The 21,242-nt window shown below is 42.1% G+C and overlaps 1 protein-coding gene across 1 annotated transcript in view; it reads left to right on the top strand.

The window, feature by feature from the left end:
• Positions 1 to 21,242, top strand: part of WWP2 (WW domain containing E3 ubiquitin protein ligase 2) — a 134,976-nt gene that overhangs the window by 54,654 nt on the left and 59,080 nt on the right. The window contains exon 6 of the mRNA XM_004431787.3: positions 603 to 699. Within this exon, the coding sequence (XP_004431844.1) occupies positions 603 to 699 (97 nt within the window). The remainder of the gene's footprint in view (positions 1 to 602; positions 700 to 21,242) is intronic.

Below are 21,242 nucleotides of genomic sequence, written 5' to 3'. Positions count from 1 at the left end.
ACAGAGGCGGCCAGGGGGACTGGATCATAGGGAACAGGAAGGAGAGTGATGGGAGGTGAGGCCAGAGAGGCAGGTCGGCTCAGATCATGCAGCCTCAAAAGCCTTGGTAAGGATTTTGAACCCTATCCTAAGGAGCAGGAAGCTGTTAAAGGGTTTTTAGTAGAAGAGTATCATGATTTGATTTGAATTGAATCTGATTTGGCTTTTTAAACAGCTCTCAGGTTGTGATATGGAGAAATGCTCCAATTCCTTGCCCCTACTTTGCGTGGTTAGCATCTGTTCTCTGTCTCACGTTGGTGTGGCTGAAGTTCATTTAATGTATACGGCAACGTGCTTGTAAGACCCTTAGACATTCTTGAAGGTCGTGGAGAAGAGCTGTTTTCCCAGGTTTGAGCCCCTCTGTTCCCTGGCCCCGATCAGATCTCACCTGGCTGTCCCTATTTCTTCTCATGCTGGTGGCTGCAGCGTGCTAGACTGTCCATATCCCACCGTGGAGGATAACTCTAAAACACGGAGCAAGCTCTGTTCCTGTAGCCACATCTCAAACAAGGTCTGAGCTTCTCAATGTTTCTGTCTTTTCTTATGATGGATCCCCTTTCTAGGATCACAGCCGCCTGCGAGAGAACCCGGTGGGACAGCTGTTGCTCCAGAGAACCGCCACCAGCCCCCCAGCACAAACTGCTTTGGTGGGAGATCCCGGTAAGACCCCTCGTTGTGGATGAGGAGGAGCTGGGAAGATGCTTAGAGCTATTGAAAACACGTTGGGAACTGGCGAGGAAATTTCCAGAGAGCTTATAACTGACTCAGTATGTTAAGGAGGCTCAGAGAGGAGTACAAGACTCAGGATTCTTGGAAGGGTCAAGGGTTCCTTGACAAAGATTGGGACTGGCTAAGTTGGTTATTTGGATAAGAGGAACTGTTGAACAGAACTTGACTGCTTTATTTTTTATTAGAAAAATTTTTTTATTGATGTCATAATAGTTTATAACATTGTGAGATTCCAGTTGTACGTTCTTATTTGCCAGTCACCATATAAATGTATCCCTTCACTCCTTGTGCCCACCCCCCAACCCCCTTCCCCCTGGTAACCACCAGACTGTTCTCTCTGTCTGTGTGTTAGTTTATCTTCCACATATTAGTGAGGTCATACAGTGTTTGTCTTTCTCTGTCTGGCTTATTTCACTTAACATAATATCCTACGTGTCCATCCATGTTGTTGCAAATGGGATGATTTTGTCTTTTTTATGGCTGAGTAGTATTCCATTGTATATATATATATATACCACATCTTCTTTATCCAATCATCTGTCAATGGACACTTGGCTTGCTTCCACTTCTTGGCTATAGTGAATAATGCACTGATGAACATAGGGGTGCATAAGCCTCTTTGGATTGTTGATTTCAAGTTCTTTGGATAAATACCCAGAAGTGGGATAGCTGGATCATAAGGTATTTCTATTTTAGCTGGATCATAAGGTATTTCTATTTTTAATTTTTTGGGGAATCTCCATACTGTTCTCCATAGAGGCTGCACCAATTTGCATTCCCACCAGCAGTGAATGAGGGTTCTCTTTTCTCCACATCCTCTCCAATATTTGTTATTTTTTGTCTTGCTGATTATAGCCATTCTCACGAGTATAAGGTGATATCTTAGTCTAGTTTTGATTTGCATTTCCCTGATGATTAGTGATGTTGAACATCTTTTCATGTGCCTATTGGCCATCTGTATATCTTCCTTGGAAAAATGTCTGTTCATATCCTCTGCCCATTTTTTGATCAGGTCATTTGTTTTTTTGTTGTTGAGTTGTGTGAGTTCTTTATATATTATGGAGATTAACCCCTTGTTGGATATATGATTTGCAAATATTTTCTCCCAGCTGGTGGGTTGTCTTTTCATTTTGATCCTGGTTTCTTTTGCCTTGCAGAAGCTGTTTAGTCTGATGAAGTCCCACTTGTTTATTTTTTCTTTGGTTTCCCTTATCCAAGTAGACATGGAATTCAAAAACATCCCTCTAAGACTGATGTCAAATAGTGTACTGCCTATATTTTCTTCTAGGAATTTTATAGTTTCAGGTCTCTCCTTCAAGTCTTTGATCCATTTTAAGTTAAGTTTTGTGTATGGCGAAAGATAATGGTCTACTTTCATTCTTTTGCATGTGTCTGTCCAGTTTTCCCAGCACCATTTATTGAAGAGACTTTCCTTTCTCCATTCTGTGTTCTTAGCTCCTTTGTTGACGATTAGCTGTCTGTAGATGTGTGGTTTTATTTCTGGGCTTTCAATTCTGTTCCATTGTTTTATATGTCTGTTTTTGTACCAGTACCATGCTGTTTTGATTATTATAGCTTTGTAGTATATTTTGAAGTCAGGGATTATGATGCCTCTAGCTTTGTTCTTTTTTCTCAGGATTGCTTTAGCTATTCGGGGTCTTTTGTTCCCCCATATGAATTTTAGGATTCTTTGTTCTATTTCCATGAAGAATGTCATTGGGATTCTGATTGGAATTGCATTGAATCTGTAGATTGCTTTAGGTAGTATGGACATTTTAACTATGTTTAGTCTTCCAATCCATGTGCATCAGAACTTGACTGCTTTTTATACGTCAGGTGCAATGGCCACAGTTTCCTTCCAGGATACACATAGAAACCCTTAGAGCAGTGGTTCTTTGTATATGAAATTTTCTGTCTGTGCATTTCTATTTTTGGGGGTGATCCATGGTTACCTTTTGAGTGTTGGTTAGACCTTCTGCACTTAGAGTCTGAGTTATATTATACTTGTTCTACATATTACAATGACTTAATTTTAATTTTATACCTGTGTTAATAGTGCAGACTCATTTCTATGGCAACTGAATTCCCAGGCAGGAGGATTGCTTTAAGTGTATCAGAGAGATGGGGGGAGGGCATCGAGAATCTATATTTGTTGTTAATACAATGTACAAAATCCCCAGGCATTTTAAGGAAATTGTAAGGAAAAGAATCATATGAATGTAGTTTATAAATCTTAATTATCTGCAGAGAGTAGGTGAATAACTAGTAAAAATCTTCCCAAACAAATCCCAGGGAGTGAAGAATAATGCTTTGAGAAACAGAATATGATTTCAGCCAATACCCACAGCATCTTGAAAGATTCCCTCCGAGGACAGCTGTCAGCCTGTCCAGATTCGGTTGTTTTGCGGGTTTGTGAGTTTTCGGTGCCTGGCAGGTGTCAGAAGCAGAGAGGGTGGATGTTTTGATCTTTTGTCTATTGCGTCGTTAGATGCAGAGGTGCCATTTCTCTCTCTTCTTTTCTCCAAGCGTCTGCAAAGGTGTTACCTCACACCCTGAAGACCAGTTGTGCTTCTCCATGATTTACAAGTTGGGATAAATTATTGAGTCTCACAGAGTAAGGACAGACGGAAAATCTTGTATCAATAGAGGCATGATAGGCACCCAGAACTAGAGAAAACAGAATCTCTTCAGTGGCGAGTAGCTGGCGGAGAGGACACCTCAGCATTTTACTCTCTGAGAATGATGCCTTCTTAGCTTTGGTGCCGGTAGCTGCCATCTTGGTCTTTTAGCTGACTTGGAAATTTTGTGTCAAACACAACTGATGTTGTTTAGTTTCGGTCTGGAAGGCAGATTTCAGCTTTTTTAATTTTATTTTTTTTACTGAGGAAGATTGGCCCTGAGCTAACATCTGTTGCCAATCTTCCTCTTTTTGCTTGAGGAAGATTGTCCCTGAATTAGCATCTGTGCCAGTCTTCCTCTATTTTGTGTGTGGGTCACCACCACAGCATGGCCGCTGATGAGTGGTGTAGGTCTGTGCCCAGGAACTGAACCTGGGCCACCGAAGCGGAGTGCGCCAAACTTAACCACTAGGCCATGAGGCCGGCCCCAGAGTTCTTTTTTTTGTGTGTGTGTGTGTGTAAAGTGCCAGTTTTATATACAAATCAGTAAGTAAACTTTAAAATCTGCTTTGAAGCAATGAGGCTGACGTCTTCCAATGGCCTGTCATAAGTAACTGAAGGCTTAATCCCACTGGATCACAATCACTTGAGTTCCCACTCTGAGGCCAAGAGCTGTTAGGAGCCACGAAGCCATGTGCAGCTAGCTTGCTTGCCAAAGCCAAACACAGACAAGACCTTTCCTAAGAACCTGAGCTTTGTCTATGCTCTTGCTCTAGGCTCTTGACAAGTTTAGACTTAAGTTCTTGACCTGTTTATTGCTCTCTGAAGTTCTCTAGTTGATAGACCTTGAAATTCATAAATCTCGATATCTCCTCTTTGTTGTCATTTGTGTTGAGGGTTGTTGACTGTTACAGCATCAGCTAGACGTCAACAGAAAATCAGATGCATTTTTGCCCATAACACATGGTAAGACATTCAATGCTAGTTAATTATGGGTGGGCAAAGTGCCTTCCAGATAGTTTAAGTCATGTGGGAGTCCTCCCTGGTCTGCCTAACTACTGCAGCATTTTCCACATTGAGCATTTTCTCTGATTTTTCACACGCCTCTGCCATCTAAGTATTTATTATGTGTTCACATGGAACCTGCTGCCATTCAGCAGCAAACACTTTTGAAAGTATCACCCAAAGGCAGTATCTTCTGTGTCCCTAAGAACCCCTTTTCCCTGTTGCTGCTGCGTTTACGAAGGTCAGTGTGCACACGCAGGTGGTAGCAGGGTTGTCGACTGGATAAGAGTGCGCAGCTTGGCAATCAGAAGATGTAGATTGAATGCTGACCTGTTATTTATTTACTTGTGTGTGATATTGGACAAGTCACGAAACTTCTCGGTGCGTCAGTTTTATCACTTGCCTCACACGTTTGTTGTAGGAATTAACTGAAATGAGGTGTGTCAACCTGAGGGCCTTGCACAATGAGAGTGCTCAGTGAAGGTGGTGGGGGGTTTCTTTGCTCTGGAGACTGTCTGTTTCACCCCCTTCCCCACCCCCAAACCTGGGAAGTATGGCATTACTGATGCATTCGCATCTGTGAAACTTAATAGTTCACAGAGTAGTAGTTAGGAGGGTGAATCAAACCTTCAAGATTCAAGGACAATCCTCTGCTGTCCTTGGTTTCCTGGGGCAGAGAGAATGATGGGCTTCTGCCTGCTGCCTCCCAGACTAAATATTTAGCTTTCGCTGTCTGAAGGGTAGGTTTTTCTTGGACTTGGGTGCTGTTCACCATGATCAAAGGTGCTCTGACGTGCCCATGAAAGTGAGGATTGCAATGTCAAGGCAGCCTTTTCTTCTCCTTTCCCCTGCTTTCTTAAGCCATGGAACCGGAACCGTGTGAGAGTTTTTTCTTAAGGGTTCATCTACTTAAGTTCATCCAGCAGAGCTACCATTTGCTTGCTAAGCAAGGTCTCAAAGCTCCATCTCTTAGTGGGGTCTTGCCCACTCTTTAAGAATAATTGGGTGAAACATGTCTGGTTGTTTTACCATCTGGTCTGCCACATGGAAGCCAGCATGGGATCACCATCAACAATTCATGGGCATAAATTATTTGCGGACACATGGTGTTAGTATGCAGTCAGTGGGTCCGGTTGAGTACAGAAAGAGTTAATATCATAAATTGTTGTATAGTCCTACAATGAAATATTGTCCCATAGTAAAAATGGGTGAAAGATAGTTACATCAATATGGTGGAATCTCAGAAACATAATGTTGGACAAGAGAAGCAGGTCACAGAAAAAAATATATAGTATGATGTAATTTATATAAAGTTAAAAAATGTAAAACTAAACCATATATTTTTTATAGATACCTTCATGGGTGGTAAAACTATAAAAAATGGAAGGGATTAATTAACCCTGAATTGAGGAGAATGGTTATCATTGCGGGGACAGAGGAAAAGCACAAAGAAAGCTTGTATGTACCAGGACTGTTATTTCTTAGCCTGGGCAGTGGGTCCCTGGGTGTTCATTTTATTATTCTTTTTTAAATTGAATATGTATTTAATGTATTCTTTTGTTTACATGGTATATTTCATGATTAAAAAAAAGTGTCATCCACCAACTTAAGAAAACTGAACAGCAGTGGTATTAGGTTGGATAAATCATTGTCTGCTATTGAGGCCGACAGATTTCAGAACTTTTTCCAGGCTCAGTAATGAACGCTTGTTTCTATTCTGCCAAGTGTATCTATTTGGCGGGCCAGCCAGTGATTCTAAGTCGATGTTCCACATTGGCCTCATAAGTCGCACTCCTGTCACTTAGAAATCTCAGGCCCGAGAATTTATTTTGGGAGTTGAGGGAAGGGGTTCCAGATGAAAGCTGGTCACTGCCAGATAATGTGTCAGAATAGCACTAATCATGGTGGCCTGAGAGGGCTGGTCTAACACCATTTGGTATTTGATTGGAGTGGGGACAATGACGTGGTGTGCCCAGGATTCTCTCTGTCAGTGTGCCATCCTGCCCTGTGTCCTCAGCCAGCGTTCCTTATTCCAGATTAGTGGGGAGTGCCTGGGACATTATGGCGCCCCCTGGGAGTGTGTGCTAGTTGGCACAGGGAGTACCTACCACACCCTTTAATAGTCCCCCAGTGTTTATTTTGTTTTCTGGAATGAGGGCTGGCTTTGGGAACCGTGCCTAAGTCAATTCAGGTTTTGAAGATCTCATGTGTGCCTGGTATTGTGCACACATTGCACAGGCCTTGCCAGAAGCACGGCCTCTACTTTCCACAGTGAGTTCACGGTCCTCGTGATATATGAGATGTATATGAAACAGGCAAGTAAAACTGAGCACTTTGGGAAGCTCAGAGGGAGAAGAAATCAGTGCGTGGAGAGGGAAAGACTGAGGAGAGAGTGGGGTGGGAGTTTGCAGAGAGACTGTTGTTAGTTGTCCAACGGTTCACTACAGTATCTTAGGGACTGACTAGTTGAGGAGGCTAACTAGTGAACTAGAGAAGCTAACAATAGGGTGTACGTGGAGGGAAAAAGAACCCAGCAGAGGGGATCCACGCTGGTCCTGGCAGCTCTCTTCAGAGTTACTGTTAGGTTAGAAATGGTTGTGAAATTCGAGACTGAAGAGTGGAAAGCCAGGATATCTGAGTTCCTCTGTGGTTTACTGATTCTTTGTCACCTGTGATTTTGTTTTTCTCCCCTCTCCAGCTATTACATGAAATCCGGGAGTTAAGGTGATATCAACTAATGGATGAAACCCTTAGGACTGTCTTTGAGCGATGCTGCTGCTCTAAGCACAGCCTTAAGATTTCTTCTGAGTTGAATAACTAGCTCCTCAGTCTAGAATCTCTGTAGATTTTCCATAGTCATACAGGGAAATGGTACCAGAAAAATGGAAGAATGCACTGAATTTACTTTTAGGTTTATAAAGTTTTTTATTAATAGGCCTCAAAACTGTGAAAGGGATCTTGGTGAAGAAGCTGTATATAGGGGCTTAAACAGTTAATTTTCCTTTATTGTGTATGTATGTATTTAAGTTATTTTGTTTAAGAGTATATATGAATATGTGTGTGTGTGTGTGTGTGTGTGTGTGTGTGTGTGTATTTGGTGTGAAGGGCTGGAGGCCTTGAATTTGCCTGTGTCCCTCAGCAGTATTGGCTCATGTTGGTTGGAATCTGCATTTTACAAGCTCCCCCTGTGGTTCTTTTACATGCAAAAGTTTCAGAACCTCTTATGATAGAGTTTTCATCCACCCTTTTTTCCTCTTTCTGTTTTAGTCCTGCTCTGATGAAAACATATCAAATTTATTGACTCCCTTGCTTGGCATTAATGACCTCTGAAGATTTAAAAGAGCTATAATCTCGGAGACTTACAAAGCCCCAAGGTCTCTGGTGAGCTCTAAATAGCTCATCAGCTGTGTCTGCAGACAGCCTGGCCCAGAAAGGAAAGAAAAATAAACTCACCCCGGCGTGAGGCTGCTGGGAACACTGCTGGGAACACTGCTGGGAGTCTTGGGAGGGCCAGGGGGATTGGGAAGCAAAGCTAACAAGGAAAGAGGGATGGGAGCTGAGTTCGGGCACTGGGCCATTCTCTCAGTCATTGTTGGCCACTGCCACCTCTCCGTCAATTGAGATGACTAAAGGCTACTTGATTTGGAACTGTGGTTATTTGGAGATGTCACCTTTTCAGCATGAAACTGAATGAGCACCTTCACAGTTTCCATTCAGCGTTCCCACCCAACAACTCTTACTTGAAATCTGGCTATAGACTCATTATGATTGCTGGGGAAGAGAAAGGAGTAAGAAAAAGAATAAGTGTAATTCATTTATTCATTCACTGACAACTCAGACACAGTCCCTGCTCTCAAGAAGCTTGCAGGGCTCTCTTCTGAGCAGTTGGTGTATCTGGAATAGGATTGAGACTGTGGACAAGAGCCCCACTACATTCTCAAAGCCAGACATCAGAAAGTAATCATGGAGATTAATTACACATTCATTTATACATTAATTTATTAATTTTTCACTAATTAAATATATGCATTATACATTATTATACATTTATTGGTTCAGATTGAATTTCATAGGTTTTTATTGGGCTTTTCTCCTCTATGAGCCTAGAGAGGTGTGGCGTGTACCAGAAAGCTGGTTAGGGATGTCTTATGAACTGGGAGAAAGTAAGGCAAAAATCTGCAGTTGAAAGCAATATTCATTCCACAGATGTGAATGCCCAGCTCTGAGCTATGTCGTGGTGATAAAAAGATGAAAAGTCATGGTCTCTGACATCAAGAACTGTGGCATCTAGTAGGAGACAGATACACAGGTGACAATTATCGTTCAGTACAAGGGACCCCATAGTGGTGGTGAGTACTCATGCAAGAGGAGGATAGTGGAAAGTTTACCTAAATCCACCTGGGGGATCTGGGGAAAACCTCACACGTTTGAGCTGTACTTTGTAGGAGTTTGCAGAGCAGTGAAGTGGGGGTAAGGAAGTGACTCCAGGCAGAGGGAACAGCATCGGCAGAGGCAAGGGAGAATAAGAGAACTTGGCATATTTGAGGAAATGTTAGTCATTTGGTAATGTTGACATGTAAGATATTCAAGATGATAGCTGTAGCAAACTATGGTTTGCAGGCCAAATCCAGGCTGCCACCTGTTTTGTTTTTTTTTTTAGAGCAGTCTTGGATTCATAGCGAAACGAAGCAGAAGGTACAGAGATTTCCCATATATCCCCTGCTCCTACATACATACAGCCTCTGCTACTGTCAACATCCCACACTAGAGTGGTACATTTGTTACAACTGATGAACCTACATTGACACATCATTATCCCCCGAAGTCTATAGTTTACATTAGCATTCACTTGTGGTGGTGTACACTGTGGGTTTTGACAAATGTATAATGAATGACATGTATCCACTATTACAGTACCATACAGAGTAGTTTCACTGCCCTAAAAATCCTCTGTGCTTTGCCTGTTCATCCCTCCCTCCCTCCTAATTCCTGGCAACTGTCTCCATAGTTTTGTACTTTCTATAAATGGAATCATAAAGTTTGTAGCTCAGATTGGCTTCTTTTACTTGGTAATATACATTTAAGTTTCTTCCATGTCTTTTCATGGCTTGATAGCTCATTTGTTTTTAGTGCTGAATAATATTCCATTTTCTGGATGTACCACAGTTTATTATTTATCAGTTCACCTACTGAAGGGCATATTGGTTGCTTCCAAGTTTTGACAATTATGAATAAAGCTGCTATAAACATTAGTGTGCAGGTTTTTCTGTGGACATGTTTTCAACTCCTTTGGGTAAACATCAAGGAGAGCAATTGCTGGGTTGTATAGTAAGAGTATGTTTAGTTTTGTAAGAAATTGCCAAACTGTCTTCCAAAGTGGCTGTACCGTTTTGCATCCCCACCAGCAGTGAATGAGAGTTCCTGTTGCTCCACATCCTCACCAGCATTTGGTGTTGTCAGTGTTGCAGATTTTGGCCATTCTGAGAGGCACGTAGTGGTATCTCATTGCTGTTTTAATTTGTACTTCCTGATGACATATGATGTGGAGCATCTTTTCATATGCTTATTTGCCATCTGTATATCTTCTTTGGTGAGGTGTCTGTTCAGGTCTTTGCTCATTTTTTAATCAGGTTGTTCTTTTTCTTATTGTTGAGTTTTAAGAGTTCTTCATATATTTTGGATAACAATCCTTTATCAGATATATCTTTTGCAAATATTTTCTGCCAATGTGTAGCTTTTCCTCTTATTCTCGTGACCACCTGTTTTTGTAAATAAAATTTTATTTGAATACAGCTGTACTCATTCATTGACATGTCATCTATGGCTACTTTCATGCTACAATGGCAGAGTTAAGTAGTTATGACAGAGACTATATGGTCTGTAAAGCCTAAAATATTCACTATCTGGCTATTTACACAAAGTTTGCTGATCTCTGCTATAGGAGATGGTAAGAAGGTCAGACCAGTTCACAAAGGGCATTTTGTGCTTTACTGAGGACTTTAGATTTTATTCTTTGGAGGTAGGGAACCACTGAATTTTGAGCAAGGATATGATGTGCTAGTTCTGTGGTAAATTATTCAGGAAAGTATCTGATGGATGCATTTGAAGCTGTCTCAGTTAGGATTCATAGCAGGAAACAGAAAACACTTGCGGTATTTTGAGCAGAAAGGGATTTAATATGGGAATTAGGCATTTATAAAAGTTGTTGGATGGGCCAGAGGAATAGAAGTGAGCCCCTCCCCATCCTTGGTTTCAAGGTCACAGCCCTGCAGCTGCAATCCAGATGTCAGGAAAGTGCTGCTACCCCTACAGCCACCTCACATGCATGAAGCTGGTGTCCTGGCAGTGAAGCATGGAGTCTACCAGAGCCCCTGCCAGTCATCACCACCACAAGAAGAATGGTCTCTCTCTTCCTTCTGCTTTCCAAATCTCCTGCAAGAGCTTCTCATTGGTGCAATCTAAACACTTCCAGAACCTAGCTGCAAGGGAGTCTGAGAGTCTTCAAGCCCCTGCAGTGAGGGGGCAAGAGAAGGGAGGCATGTGGAATAGAAGAGGGTGGGAATGTCTGACACAGTGGAGGTTGAGACTAGACAGAGGGACCAATAAGAGGCCTGTTGTAGGAACTGGTGAGATAGGAGTTGATGACTAGTCTTGGGCAGTGGCAGATTAGAGAGGAGACAGGAGAAATATCTAGAAGCACTGAGGAGGTAATCATTGAGCAGGACTGTGTGACTGACAGAGTAGAGGATGAGAAGTAGAGAGGACTCCCAGGCTCTGGGTTTGTGATGTCATTCATGGAAATAAGAAATGCAGGAAAGGAGGAGCTTATGAAGCTGTCACTCTAAAATGGCATTCCCTACAGTGGTTGGGATTGGTGTTTAGCAGGCTCTATGGGACAGTAGTACTGTGTGGCTCTGGGGCAGAGTCCTTCCTCTGAAAGTGTATCCATAGGAGGAGAACACAAACCAAACTTAAGAGAAATAGAGCAAAACAAAATATGTTCCTGACACTGAACAACAGGGCCAGTATAAGGGTTACCGCAATTTAGGGCACAGGGGTGAAATTTCTACTTTAATCGGATCTGTATCTGGATTCTAGGACTTCTCAGTCCTGGAAAATTGTGATTGTAAGGGCAAGAGTTTAGAGAGAAGCCAATACAAAGAGTATGGGTCTTGGAGAAATGACTTTTTAGTCATGGGAGCTTAGGGAGCTTGGGTATGTGATGCTGGAAGACCAGAATAGAACTGGCTGCAGATGCTTTGGACAGATGTGGATGGTGGGGAAAGGGGTTGCTTAAGCCGTGGTGTTTGTGGCTGTGGTTTGGTGTAATGAGGTTAGACTTTTCCTTCAGGATGATTCTGTTGGCACTGGATGGCTCCTTTTGAAAGCACCAAGTTTTGTGGAGGTGGAGATTTGAGGTTTGGTTTAGTGACTGTCTTTATGATGACATACTCCCTAGCCTAAATAGGGTGACTTCTTTCAACCACTGAAACAATTCTATATTTAGGTTTTTCATTTTGCGTTGGATAAAAATAGTTACAGAATGGAAACACAGAATTTATATTGCTTTATGCTTTATATATCACAGGGTTTCCTGAAATTATTATGTACCCTTAACTTATTGAAAATATGGTGAAGATATTGGTCTCAATACTCTTTGGGGCTGTCATCCTTATTTCCACTTATGTATTAGTTCACTTCATTCTGGCATCTGCCTCGATCATTCTGCCAAAATTACAGCCACAGAGGCCCACCTGAGCTATCTGCAGGTTTAATTAACTTGGTGGACTAGTTCTTTCTGGAAACGTTCTGTACCTTGGCTTCCATAATAATGCAGAATCCCAGAGTGTTCCTCTTTTTGGTTTTATTGATCTTTATTATTTTAAAAATAAATTTGATCCATGCAAAAATCTGTATGAGTGTATTACATAAGAGCAGGATGCGGTATTAAATATGGCAGTCAAGAGAGGCGTCACTAAGAAGGTGGCCTTTAAGCAAAGAGCTGAAGAAGGTGAGAGGTTTAACCTTGAGGCTATCTGGGGGAAGAATGTTTGGGCAGAGGAATGGCTATTGTAAAGGAACAAAGATTAGGAGCCTGCCTTTGGAATTTAAGGAGCGGTAGGGAGGCCAGTGTGGCTGGAGTGGAAGGAGCGATGGGAAAATAGGAGGAGATGACAGCAGTCATGGGCAGGGCCAGATGATGTCTGTGAATTTCTGTTTTATATATTTCAAGGTTATTTTATTGGGCCCACAGTATGAATTTGAAATATGTCTTATGGGCAAATTGAACTTTTTATGCTTATCTTGCGATCGTCTCTTTTTTTAGTGCTTTTTCTCTTAAAATTTATCCTCTTAAAATTTATTTACAACAACATGAATGAGTCTCAAAAGCATTATGCTAAGCGCAAGAAGCCAGACACAAAAGGCTACATTCTGTATGATTCCATTTACATAACATTCTGGAAAAGGCAAAATGATAGGGACAGAAATCCAATTAGCAGTTGCTGGGAATTGAGGAGAGGGATTAACTAACTGCAAAGGGGCACCAAGAAATGTTTGAGGGCAGTGGAAGTGTTCCATGTCTTAATTATGGTGGTGGTAACATGATTGTATACATTTGTTAGAACTCATTAACCTGTATCCTTAAAAAGGGTGAATTTTACTATATATAAATTATGCCTGAATTTTAAAAATTAAAAAAAATCTGTTTGGTTTGACGTTAGCATAGCTACCCCAACTTCCTTTTGTTTTGTATTTGCTTGGAATGTTTTTTCCCCATCTATTTAGTTTCAACCTCTTTGGTCCTTATATTTTAGGTGGTGTTGCAACAGCATTTAACTGGATTTTTTAAATACCGATGTGATAACTTCTATCTTTACGCTGTCATTATTAGTCCATTTATGTTTCTTGTGATTCTTGATATGTTTGGCATTTTGATCCTCTTGCCTTTTAATTTCTGTCTGTCCTGCCTTCTTTGTTCCGCATCTCTAGACTAACTTTCCACGGCAAGCCTGCATTTGGCCTGCCTTTTCTTTGTCTTGATGAGTGGAAGGTTATCTTTGGCTCGCTGAGTATTTGATAATGGAGTGTGAAATTCTGCATCTATCAGTGTAAAGGGAACAAGAACTTCTTCACTGGCTCCCCATCTGAAGACTTTCTGTGTAGCTTTACTTGGAGTTTTCTAGCATGTGTGTGTGCTGGGTCTACTTTGCATGCTTGCACGTGGCCTTTGAAGGTACAACCTTGTAATGACAAAATGACAAAAAACTTTTTAAATGAGATTTGTGAAAATCCAGAGTAGGATATGGTGCAAATAATTGTTATTTTGTGAAACAGATTAGGACCAGGTGGGTTTTGTTCTTTTTCTTTAAGATTTTACCTTGAAAAAGGTAAAAGTTTTATTTTACATCAGATCATACAATTTTGCTTTACACTTAGAAAAGAATGATGAGTTGGGGACTCCTGAGGAGTTACGTCTTCCTCTTCCATCTACTTTTTTTTGTTTTTCCAGGAAGGGGTGCAGGGGTGGAGTGATTCTGAGTTCTAGGCCAAACACCACGTCAAGGCGTCTGTGCCTCATTCATCTCTGTGTCCCTAGCAGGGCCTGGAATACTGCCTTGCTGCACGTAACAGCAGCTCAGTAAATATTTGTTGAGTTGAAAGAGTCTTGTGTTCCTCCTCCTTGTTTGCCAGAACTTCGGGGTGGGTCTTGCTACTGGTTTACATTCCTTGGCGCCCTGACTCCTGAGAAGTGATGGCTTCAGGGGTGCAGGGTGTAGGGGAGGCTTTTTATCAGAACTGCCTTGTGCTTTCCAGGGCTTAGCCTAACTGCCAAGAGTGTAGGGGGTTCCCACGGCCTACTCATTCTGTCCTGTTTCGTCTGTTTTTTCCTTCATAATTGATATTTCCATGTTGAATCCTTTTCATGGACTGTTCTTTTCAAATCCTTGCAACTATTAAGGTTAACATTGGAATCAGAGAGAAGTTGACACATAAATGCATCTTGTTTGGAAAAAGAATGTGTGAAGTCCATGTACCTGAACTCTACCAGAAAAGAATGTCATTTATTCACCCTCTAAGAACAGTAATATCTCACTTATATATAGCTGTTCAAATTCCCAAGTGATTGTTGAATCTTAGAAATGTGTGTCTTAGAAAGGACATTTGGATCACTACAGTACTGTTTCTGAGATGAACACTGTTTCCACAGAGCAGTGCCATTCCTGTATAAGGCCCTCTGAAATTAGATTGAGGGAGGGTGAACAGCAAGAATTTGGGCTGAGGGGCCGGCCCCGTGGCTCAGTGGTTAAGTGCACGCACTCCGCTACTGGTGGTCCAGGTTCGGATCCCGGGTGTGCAGTGACGCACCGCTTCTTCAGCCATGCTGAGGCTGCGTCCCACATACAGCAACCAGAAGGATGTGCAACTGTGACATACAGCTATCTACTGGGGCCTTGGGGAGAAAAAGGGAAAAAAAAAAAGGAGGAGGATTGGCAATAGATCTTAGCTCAGGCCAGTCTTCCTCAGCAAAATAAATAAAATAAAAAGAAAGAAAAGAAAAAGAATTTGGGCTGAGGCTATTACCTAACCATATATTTGAAAGTTAGTATCTTCTGTGTAAATTGACATTTATTTGTATTGAGAGGATGTATTAGTTTTCTATGGCTGTGTAACAAATCACCACAAACTTAGGACTTAACACCATTTATTATCTCACAGTTCTGTGGGTCAGAAGTCCAGAGCAGCATAGCTGGCTGATTGTCTGCTCAGGGTCTCACAAGGCCAAAATCTAGGCATCAGCAAGGCTGTGTGCTTATCTGCAAACTCTAAGGAAGAATTTGCTTCAAGGCTCATTCAGGTCATTGGCTAAATTCAGTTACTTGCAGTTGTAGCACTGAGGTCCCCAGTTCCTTGCTGGCTATCAGTCAGGGCCTCTGTCAGCTAATTAAGGCCACCCACGTTCCTTCTCATGTGTCCCGCCCACCATCTTCAAGCCAGCAAGGGTATGTCAAATCTCCCTTGTGCTTTGCATCTCTCTGATTTTCCCTTCTGCCCTCCACTTCTGACACCTGCTGGAGAAAGCGCTCTGCTTTTAGGTTATGTAATTAGATCAGGCCTGCCTGGATGATTGCCCTTTCTTAAGGTCAGCTGTACTGTGTAACGTAACATAATCAAGGGTGCAATATCTTGTCATCATCACTGGTTTTAGGCGTTAGGGTAGGGTATCTTTGGGAGGAGGGGTCATTTTAGAAGTTCTGCCTACCACAGAAGGTCTTTCTCTTAATTCCCATGTGTAATCATTGCCTAGTCTTTACCTGTTGGAGTGTGCTTGAAAGTTACATCTAGAATTAAAAAAGCCTATGCCAAATAAAATCTGGTTGGATTTGGAGATTGTCTTGCAATTTTAATATATGTGTGTGGGCATGAAATGAGTCTAATGAAATGATTTTTACTTCTAGACCCTGATACTAGAGAATGTTTTCATATGACACTTAGGGCTAGTCTTTCTGGAAGACGGTAGCTCTGACACTTCTCAGTACCTGGTAGACCCTTGATTGCATTCTTTGGCATGGATGCCACTCCTTAAAGGGGTGGCAGGAGATGGGGAGATGATGAGTGACTGGATTGCAAAGAACATAGGAAGTACTAGAGATTACAGGCCAAAGAGTGTTTTTGAACTTGATAACTTGCTTTTATTCATTCAGCAAATATTTTTATATGCCTGTTGTAGGGCCAGGCATGTGCTGGGTGTATGCAAAACAGGCATGGTCCCCTGCCTTCACGGACCTTATTGGAGACAGACATTAAATAAATAAACACACAAACAAATATATAATTACAAATAGAAGTGCCATAAAGGGAAAGATTAGAATGCCATGCCAGAGAGTGCAAAGGAATTTACTGTAGCTTGGGAGATGAGGGACATTTGGAGCAAGATGTGGATTAGAAGCCAGATGGATCAAGAGTCCAGAAAAGAGTATGCCAGGCAAGTAGATCAATAAAGGCTCTGAATTTTCCTAAGGAGTTGTTTAGAGGGATGTTTTGAGCACTGTCCATTGAACATATTCTTTTTGGAGCTGCCTTACTCCTGCTGAATTCCTGCCTTTGTGATTTGTCATGTCAGAACACTTAGAAATAACCCCGTGATATACTGTCGTCCCCAGTGCCTCAGGGTTCCATGCAGTCCTGTCAGGTCTCTGGCAGTAGCACAGGGACGCTCAGGGCTGGGCCAGCTGCACACAAGATGCGATGCCAGTAGGAGAAGGTGGAGACACTCTTCTGGCCCACCTGTACAGACACTGTTCTGTACAGACACTCTTCTAGCCCACCTGTACAAACTGCTGGAGCTCCGCATTCCTTTCAGGGTCCGCCCCACGTGGATTCCTCCTCTGTCTCCTACGCTGTGAGAGCATCCCATGCCCTTGTAATTTAGGATTCAGACGATCTCAGGCCATGGGACAAATAAATCGTGGGCTGCATTCCGTGTTCAAGGAACTTCAAGTCATTGACTACTGCCCCGAGCTAGGTGTAGAATGAGACAGTGAACACTTCCTCTCCACTTCAGCTCTCTTGCAAGTTTGGGAGGGTGTTTGAGCATTCTTTTCAGTTAGGCCCAGCGTACAACCTGGAATTAGATTAGATGAATCAAAATTTTTTTTTTTTTTTAATTTTTTGTTTATTGCAGTAACATTGGTTTATAACATTGTAAAAATTTCAGGTGTACATCATTGTACTTCTATTTCTGCATGGACTACATCATGTTCACCACCAAAATACTAATTACAACCCATCACCACACACATGTACCGAATTATCCCTTTCACCCTCCTCCCTCCCCCCTTCCCCTCTGGTAACCACCAATCCAATCTCTGTCCCTATGTGTTTGTTTATTGTTGTTATTATCTACTACTTAATGAAGGAAATCATACGGTATTTGACCTTCTCCCTCTGACTTATTTCACTTTGCATTATACCCTCAATGTCCTAGATGAATCAAAATTTATTGTATCTTTTCTCTTAAGATGAATTTTTCAGTCTTATAAAACTGTTGAGAGGATTGCTTTGTACTCCAGGTTGGGCAGAAGTAAATCATTTGTCTTTCTGTAATGTAGAATGGACTTTATTTTTACCTTTCCTGTCATTTCTGAGGCTGGCAGCTAGAGGTAGGGTGTGGAATGGAGCCGTAAATTACCCTTGGAATGACTAGAATGGTCCCATTTTAACTCTAATTGTGCCTTTCCCTTTTCACCTCTCTTTTTTATTCCCTCCCTATTTTTTCCTCCCCTAATCCATGTTTGAACGAGGAGGAAGAATTGAGGAGGGTGGAGATGGGAGTAGGTTTGCTTATTGACGCCTCTCTGAATGGTGGAAACCATTTCTTTTCCCATCACCGCCTCCCATTTTTTCTCCATGTTTCTATTTTAAGTGCCTGTTTTTTGCTGGTTCTGTCTTGCTGGAAACTGGCCCAGCCTCACTTGGTTTTGTTTCCATGCTGCTATTAAAAGACAATGCCCAGTTAAGAGGACTCAGAGGAGGGGCGGACAGCTGCCCTCTTGGTTCTGGTCATCCAGGCAAATATTGATTCCCCAGATTGGAATGTGGAAGTTTTAAGTTTATTAGGCAATTTTAACTTCTGCGCCCATTTTTTTTTTAAATGGAGGAAGACCCACTATCGGTTGTTATACCCTAAAACTTCTCTTTTACTGAGCTGGAATGCTAAGGGGCCTGAGTCTGAGGTCAAAGAACCTCCCTTTAGTATTCTGGGCCTCTTTTACCAAGATAGAAAAATATGCTCGGCACCCGGTGTCCGATCAGCCGTGAATTCTTGACATTTGGGAGAGATGTCTCTAGGCTTTGAAGAATCCCCACATTAATACAGTGTTTGGAGAGTCCTCGGTATTTCCTAAGTCACATTCCCATGAAAGCTCCTGTTTTCTGTTTTTTTGAGCATGTCCTCACACCATAAAATTACCTGCCTTTTAAAACTTTTACTCACTTTTATTTTTTCTTACTTGAGGAGCCATTTTTGCAGTGGCTGAAACACACAACTTGCTTTTTAAAATTAAGTTTATTGAGATGTAACTTACATATAGTAAAATTCACCCTTTACAGTGTACAGTTCTATGAATTTTGACAAAAGCATATCCAGTCATGCGTCACTTAACGAGGGGGATACGTTTTAAGGTGCTTTCGTTGTTGTGTAAACATCATAGAGTGTACTTAACAAACCTAGATGGTACAGCCTACTACACACTTAAACTGTATGGTGCTAATCTTATGGGACCACCATTGTCCACCAAAACATCGTTATGCAATGCATAACTGTAGCCTGGTAACCACTATCATAATCAAGATATAGAAAAATTTATCTCCCTGGAAAGTTCCCTCTTGCCTCTTTGTAGTCAGCCTCTCCTTCTACCCCCAGCCACTGGCACACACTGTTCTGTATTCTTTCCCTACAGTTTTACCTCTTCTTGAATGTCATGAAAATGGAATAGTACACTAGGTAGCCTTTTTTTTTTTTTTTATAATTTTATTTATTTATTTTTTCCCCCGAAGCCCCAGTAGATAGTTGTATGTCATAGCTGCACTTCCTTCTAGTTGCTGTATGTGGGACGCGGCCTCAGCATGGCCGGAGAAGCGGTGCGTTGGTGCGCGCCCGGGATCCGAACCCGGGCCGCCAACAGCGGAGCGGGCGCACTCAACCGCTAAGCCACGGGGCCGGCCCCACTAGGTAGCCTTTTGAGTCTGTCTTCCAGTTCACATAATGTATTCATGATTCATCTATGTTGTTGCATGTATCCCTAGTTTGTTCCTTTTATTTGCTAAGTAGTATTCCACTGAATGGGTGTACCACAGTCTGTCTGTTCATTCACCAGTTGAAGGACTTGGGGTTGTTTATAATTTTGGAACTTATGAATAAAGTCACTATAAAAATTTGCCTACAGGTTTTGTGTAAACATATGTTTTCATTTCTCTCAGGTAAATACCTAGGACTAGGATTGCTGGTTTGTATGCTAAGTGCATGTTTAACTTTATAACACACTGCCAGACTGTTTTCCAAAGTGGCTGTACCATGTTGCTTTCCCTCCAGCAATGTTTGTGAATTCCAGTTACTTTGTGTACCTGCTAGCACTTGTTACTGTCAGCTTTTTTTTTTTTACTTTGTCCATTCTAATAGGTATGTAATGGTATCTCATTGTGGTTTTAATTTGCATTTCACTAATGATGTCAAGCATCTTTCTTGTGCTTATTTGCCATCTGTAGATCTTCTCTGGTGAAGTATCTGTTAAAATCTTTTGATTATTTTTTATTTTGATTTGTTGTTTTCTTACTGAGTTTTGAGAGTCCATTAGGTATTCTGGATATAAGTCCTTCATCAGATATGTATTTTACAAATATTTTTTCCCAGTCTATGGATTGTCTTTTCATTTTCTTGACAGTGTCTTTGGAAGAGCAGGAGTTTTGAATTTTGATGAAGCCATCAACTGCTTTTTAAAATCAATTTCCACATACGGGCTATGATAGACATCAATCTCAAATTCTGAGTCATTGCCAAATTTTGAATTCCACTTGTCAATTTAACAAGAGGTTTTATGTTCTGGCTTGTGAGCCATCACTTTCTTGGACTCTTTGTTTTATTTTCATTTATATTACCGATGCTAGGGCTGGCTTCCTTTTTTTTTAACCAAAGAAACAAAGTTTTGTTTTGTTTAATTACTCCACATAAACTACTGTGGATGTGACGACGGTCAGCAAAGCTTCACCGGGTGACAATGCCATGTTGTCAGCGAGGCTCACTCACTGGCCAAGTGGCTCCCACATGTCAGCATTGTAGGGTGGGATGCAAATGTGTCTGAGCAAGATCACTGCACTTCCACTGAGATGCAAGCTCCTTGAGGTCAGAGACTCTTTCTGTTTGGGTGCTAGCCCTAGAACAGAGCCTAGTGCTCAGAAAATAATGATTGAATGCAATTCAGTGGCCTCCATGAAGGGTGAGGCAAGGTGTCACAAGGCATCCAAGGCTCTGGCTCTCAGGCTGAGGACTGAGGCCAACGCTGTGAATGGTCAAGTTTGAATGACAAGGGATATGCGAGAGCCCCCTCCTGGGGATCTCTCGGAATCCCAGGGCCCTGGCCTTCACTGGCTTTCCTCAGGGAGGCCTCAGTTTCTGAGGGAGGAACTGAGGTGAGGATATGCCAGCATTCTCAGAAGCATATGCTGTAATGAGAGCTGAATTTCTCTATCTAGGTGACTTGAAACCACTTGTGGAGTTTAGCTGTTCCACCTTCTTCTGACTGCCCCGGGGCTGCATAACTCTCCCCGTCCCCCCACCCCGCCAAATGGTGGAGGGATCAGGCCAAGGCTGAAGTCATTGGCAGAGCTGAAGCCAGGCTGTCTGTGGTGGAGCCCAGCTCATCCCCACCCCGTTGCCCTGCTTTTGTCCTGATACGATTTTGGCTTCTGGTGTGTAGTTTCAGCATTTGGGCCAGCTTTAAATCACAACACAATCCAGTCTTTTAAGGGTTGAGTCCTCCAAGAGAGGAAACTGCTGGAGAGAAGATTTTCCTCAAATGTTGAGGCCTTCTCTTCCTTCTGAGAGTCTTATTTTAAAGGTAATTCGAGAGGAAAAAAGTGGAAGCTCCAGATTTAGGGCAAGGGAAGAATCTAGGGGAAGGGTATTTATGTGTGGGTGTGGTGGGGGGGCAGCAGGAGTGGCGGTGGGCCACGGGCAGGGAGGCAGCAATTCACGCAAAGTGGTCCCAGCTGCCCCTGGTTTACAGGCTAATCCCGGCTTCACTCCAGCCTGTCATCCAGGGTAAGCTGCTATCATTAGTGGTTAAACATTTC

Source organism: Ceratotherium simum, chromosome 30 (genome assembly GCF_057802395.1).
Source record: "Ceratotherium simum simum isolate JZ-2026a chromosome 30, ASM5780239v1, whole genome shotgun sequence".
In the NCBI taxonomy this organism is placed as follows: Eukaryota; Metazoa; Chordata; class Mammalia; order Perissodactyla; family Rhinocerotidae; genus Ceratotherium; species Ceratotherium simum.
This window is presented reverse-complemented; position numbering and strand designations above follow the sequence as displayed.